At 43.2% G+C, this 5,618-nt stretch overlaps 1 protein-coding gene across 1 annotated transcript; it reads right to left on the bottom strand.

The window, feature by feature from the left end:
• Window positions 1–706: 706 nt before the first annotated feature.
• Window positions 707–3,518, bottom strand: dusp1 (dual specificity phosphatase 1). Its single transcript, XM_054792006.1, has 4 exons — window positions 2,921–3,518; window positions 2,572–2,717; window positions 2,265–2,484; window positions 707–1,716 (listed from the first exon to the last, which is right to left on the bottom strand). Exons 1-4 carry the CDS (start codon window positions 3,327–3,329, stop codon window positions 1,361–1,363), a joined length of 1,131 nt encoding a protein of 376 aa, XP_054647981.1. The 5' UTR covers window positions 3,330–3,518; the 3' UTR covers window positions 707–1,360.
• Between the last annotated feature and the right edge of the window lie 2,100 nt (window positions 3,519–5,618).

The following is a 5,618-nucleotide window of genomic DNA, read 5'->3' as shown; positions in this document are numbered from 1 at the left end:
CTCCATAAATGCAGCCCCGTCCTTCTCCTCAACCCCCTCACCCTCCAACTGCCGTTGGCTTGTATGGCTGGCGCACGACTGAGCCCTGAATGCTCTTTAGCGGTCACACTTTTCCCAAACGCCTTGCAGCTGCTCCTATTGTAGGTTCATTGGGAGGGCTCCTTAGCCGATTCTTTGAGCCTCCTGTCGTTGTCCGGGGCCTCACAGAGGGAGTATGACCCCCAACAATGGAGGACGCTGTGACATCATGAGACTTGTATGGGTAAAACTCTTATGACAGGATTCCATCGCATGAACAAAGAGAGCCAGTATGTTGCATTCTAGCAGCTTGGTGTTGATTCATGATAAATCGTTATTTAAGTTAGGTTTGAATATTCAAAGCTGGAGAATTCTCTTTACAAATATTTGATGTAATATTGCTGTATATTCTACACAGTAAGTTTAATCTTAGTATTGAATTTGGGAAAAAAAAAGTTCAAACCCTTACTACTTTAAAATGAAGGTTTTCACAGTATATCTGATGCTCAGACCATTATGTATTTTTTTGTATACGTCCCTACTGTTATGAGACGCAAAGCAAATAAAACATGACTCATTTGTAGTAATATCTTCCAAAATAGCACATTTTTAATTGTTCTGTGCTTTTTTTTAAAAATCAATATATATTTATATGCGGTGGGGTATTGAAGATAAAATGAAGATAATTTTGAATGTACAAAGTCAAAGCAGATTTATTCAAATGGTATAAAAAACATTTACATGAACAGATGCAAAAATAGATATGCTACAGAAATATATTACTTTAGTTTAATAAATATGTCATATAGCAGTCAATGCTGACTACGTGCCCGTCACAGAGCTTGCAGTACACAGTACAGAAACATGAGGTATTAATGGTCACTTTCCCCATTGAGTCAGGATCGTCATATCTAGCAAAGGCAGACATTTGCATTCAAATCGGCCTTTTCTCCCACATTAACAACAAACGGGGGGATACATTCATTGTTCTTCAAATGAAAGAGTAACTAGTCAGCGATGGGTTAATATTGGATCCCTTCACTAGGAAGCAAAAAGGACATTTGGGAGGTCGACATACCTGAGACTACTGTTAGCCCTCACTTTTTAAAAATGATTGTGATTATCAAAAGCAGATGCCTTCATGAAAGAGAAAACAATATATTCAGATACATCCAATAGCCTCGACTAGCAGTTATACATCAATATGCTGCTTGGTGGTAGCTGCCATGTCTCCCCTTGAAATGATGTTAGAACACAATCACAGTCAAATTGAAATTTTGTACAGTGGTACCAGCACCACTGTTGTAGTTTCAGTCCAAAAATAGTTCCTGCGGTCCATTCATCAGCAGCTAGGAGAGGTAGTGATGGGACTGTGGAGGAACGAGAGCTGATTGGCCGATGAGTGCACCGGGATGGACACCGGGAAGTTAAAGACGGTGCTGCTGTTGCCGATGGCTGGACTTCCTGCTTCGGACGAGCAGGACGACGTGGCGAGGACTTGGGACTCAAACTGGAGGAGCTGACCCATGAAGCTGAAGTTGGGGGAGATGATGCTGCGGCGTTGCTTTACGAACTCAAAGGCCTCGTCCAGCTTGACGCGGTTGGTGCGCATGAGGTAGGCGAGACAGATGGTGGCCGAGCGGGAGATGCCTGCTTGACAGTGTACAAACACTCGACCCCCTTTATTCCTGATGGAATCTGTATGAAAACAGAAAAGGCATCAAGGTTACTACATTGTGACGGCAAAGGCAGGAGGGTTTAAATTGCAGGAAACACTCCAATCTTCACAGTTGCTATTTAAATTGAACAGCTCATTAAGACACAGGCGCGCAGTTGATGGGGCTGCGGGGGTGTGAGCGTGTGGGGCTTGTACACAAAGGAGGGGAACAAACCCCCACTAGGCATATTGATTCGGGAGGAAGGCCGTCAGTGAGCAAGAAGAAGTTGCCTTTTGTTTGGGCCAGAACAAAAGGACGGCACGGAGCCAAGCCGACCCTCTGCAAAGCCCATTTGGAGGCCGCGGCCTGGCAACTCATTTAAAAAGGAGGTTGGGATAGGGGTCCCCTTTTCTATGAATGACTGAGAGGTGATGATGTAACCACCATTCAAGGGGCATTGCTGAGCCAGCTGGCCAGTTTTGGAGGGAACTTTTTCAAATTTAAATCCACGAGTGAAGCAGGAGAGGGGGTGGGGCTCTGTGGGGGGAACAGCTGTGACAGGCTGTCCCGAGAAAATAAAATACTAACCGATGAATTCGATTGCCTCGTTGAACCAGGAGCTGATATCTGCTTTGTGGTTGTCCTCCACAGGGATGCTCTTGTACAGAAAGGAGTCTTCAAAGTGGTTGGGGCAGTTAGCAGAGACGTTGATAAGAGCCGTGATCCCCAGCATGTCCAGCATGTCTTTTCGGGACGCGTGGTAGGCACTACCGAGGTATAGGAAGGGAAGGATTTCTACAGGACCACCCTGAGAAGAGGACACATGAGAGCAGTCAGTAAGAGTATAACAGTAAACTCTGTGGATGTCGTGATTGTGTCATGAAATGATACAAACCTGGTCATAGAGTGGTGTGTTACATGGGCTGCAGCTTGGGTCTGCACTGTCTGGGTGGCTGGAGCTCAGGGGCAAACTGAGCCCCTGTGAGGGAGACGGTTTGGTGCACATGTCTGGGTACTCTGTGGAAAATGTGTCAAATCCACCTGAAAAAGTGGAAAGAAGTTAAAAAAAAAAAAAGTCAGCTCACATGATGACATTTTAAAAGACATAACCAAAAAAGGGAACAACGGAGAGGAAGGGGAAAGGGTCTATTTTGGAATTGTTTACAGCACCACCAGCTGGTATGGTGACAGCTGTAATCCACATTTGTTGCCACACACACAAAACACAACAAATGTCAAATTACCTTTTAGGATGAAGACACTTGCTCCGCAGGGGTCCCGGTATAGCGCTGCCACAGCCAGCATCAAAGTTCCGTCTTTCTTGGCCTGGCTTAAGTCACAACTGTGGTCGTCCAGAAGCACCACGGACTGGTACTCCCTAGAAAGGAGCCGGCTCCTGGTGTCCTCGTTGGGGACAATGTGTTCGAGTCCCAGGCCGCCCCTCGCTCTTCTCCGCACGATGGTGCTAAAGCGAACGTTGGTGGAGGCCGCGATGTGGGACGCGTTAAAGGACAGGAATGAGCGGCAGTCCAGCACCAAGCAGCCCGGAGCGTCGCCCTCCAACAAAGCACGGAGAGACGCACAGTCGATGGTGGGCACCTCCATTATGACCATAGTAGGGCGACGGGAAAGAAACGTTAAATCCAAATACATATAGCTTGACCGGCGAGGGAACACAAGTTTCGGCTGTGAAGAAGTGCTGAAAGTAGTCTTCGAAGCCCCGAGTTAAGTAGCTTAGACGGGGGGAAAGCTTCTTGAGTGTATCCGTTGTTGTTAACTCTTCGTTGTAGTGTTGCTGTGGCTGTAACAGTAGTTAATGCCTATGTGGTCGTGAGTGGATTTTATATACTCCCACAAGCTCGTGGTGAATGAAAGGCCACTGACGTCACTAACCCGCCTCAACTGGCGTCCTGCCAGATTGATGACGTCAAAGGCGCGCGCCCGCAGTGAACAAACACAGAGCCAACGCGCGTGCGGCACGTGCGTGAGCTCACGTCTCTCTCGTCCACCCGCATTCATTTCCAAGATGTCCTGCCTCAGGACACACGTTCCAAGAGAAGTGGCAGTAAACGGAAACTTTGAACAACTTTTTAGTGTTGACTCCTGTAAGGAGTTTATATGATTCATCATCATATATCATATGGTGGTGACATCATAGTCACGTGAAACGTCAAAAATAACCACTGTTTAACAAACGGATGTGTCACCTAATGTTAGTTTAAAACAAATATTACATTTGCTCATTCCAATGTGTGTAAATGTTTGTCTTTGACTTTTACATTTCAATTTTATCTCTTTTACCCACATTGCACATTATGTTTACGCTCTGATTGCACAATATTGATACACAAGTATTTTCCTTTTTCCTTTTACTTTGTATTTATATTGTATTCTTATTTTATTCTATCTATTCTGTCTTATCCATTGATCAATCGATCGCAATCTATTTAAACCAAACACCCGAGTTTTCCCGGGGAGTGTGACCTTCCCTCCCCAGGCTCCCCCAAAAACATATTTCATGTATTTTTCTGCTCACCCCAACTTTCTTTACATGTCTCACCATAAGAACAAAAAATCTATTCATTTTGCCTTTAAACATAACTGAAATTACCATAGCAGGTTTGAAAAATATGCTTTTCTTTCTTTTTCTTCGCTGTGCCTCCCCTGAAGTCTTATCATGCCTCCCCGGGGACGCTTACCTCACACACTGCCTTACACAATGTTAGTTTAAGCAAATATAGTATTTTGAATTTGTATTCAAATTAATATTTGGAGTATTTGAGTACATTATGTCCTCCTGGTTTTATGTTCAAGGTGGTTGTGGGGTGGGAATTATAAGTAGTACACATGTATTCCTTTACATTATATTCCCTTAAGTCAGGCGTGTCCAAAGTGCAGCTCAGGGGCCGTTTGCGGCCTGTGGTTTGGGTTTTATTGGCCTGTGACACTTTGTAGAAGCAAAGTTAAAAAAAAAAAAAAAGGCACAATGTAAAGAGAAAAGGCCAAAATGTTGATAATAATAGCAAATAATAACACACAGTTTTGTGTTTAAATATACTGAATATATATATGTATATATATACTGTATATATATATGAATTGAAGTCAAGTGAAAATTATATCGCATGTAAATAAATAAATGATAACATTACAGATAAATAAAACAGAAAGCTTTAAACTGGAAATAGTAAAAGCTATAAGGCCTCTGCAACTTTTGGCTTGTTTTTGTTTCATTTTGACCAAGTTTTACTATCAGTCTTGCTCTCCTATTAGTGAATATAAGGTGTATTGTATTGAAGTATTTACAGTATATGCCAGTAATTTACTAAACTTTCCATGATGTTAGTGCACAATGATAATTCTTATTTTGCCTCTTCACCTGAGAGTTTTACAAATAAGAAAATAATAAGTAAATACCTGACATGGGGGGCCATAAACATTTATTCTTTGTTTTTATTAGTCAGAGGCACATAATGTTCAATGCCCCGAGAGCAAAGGCTAACCATAAAAGTTAATCACTGTATAGAAATCTGAAGTCCAGTAAATTTCCACACGCTGAGAAACAAAACACGGGCCTTCCAGGAAGACAACACCAGATGGAGATCTTTTTGACTTAACGTATGACCTGATTGAGACAGGAGGATGACATCTTATTGTCCAGAATGAAGCTATATATCGTATGTCACATAAATGACAGTCACTTGGAGAAACCCTTTTTCTCTTGCTGCTTTGCTGACTCAGAATGGACACTGCTGCCTCATCATAAGGAAGCAGGAAGCTCATTGTTGACATCAAGCGAAGGGTGTATTCAGCTCGTTTGTGACTGGAAACTGCTCAAGGTAAACACCAGGGTGGTTTTGTTGTGTAACAAGTGTTTTGTGAGTATACCTGTTGCATACCTTACCTCCCCTTCTGCAGCAGCGTTGCAGTCCTTCACAAGTC

Source organism: Dunckerocampus dactyliophorus, chromosome 11 (genome assembly GCF_027744805.1).
Source record: "Dunckerocampus dactyliophorus isolate RoL2022-P2 chromosome 11, RoL_Ddac_1.1, whole genome shotgun sequence".
Lineage (NCBI taxonomy): Eukaryota > Metazoa > Chordata > Actinopteri > Syngnathiformes > Syngnathidae > Dunckerocampus > Dunckerocampus dactyliophorus.
This window is presented reverse-complemented; position numbering and strand designations above follow the sequence as displayed.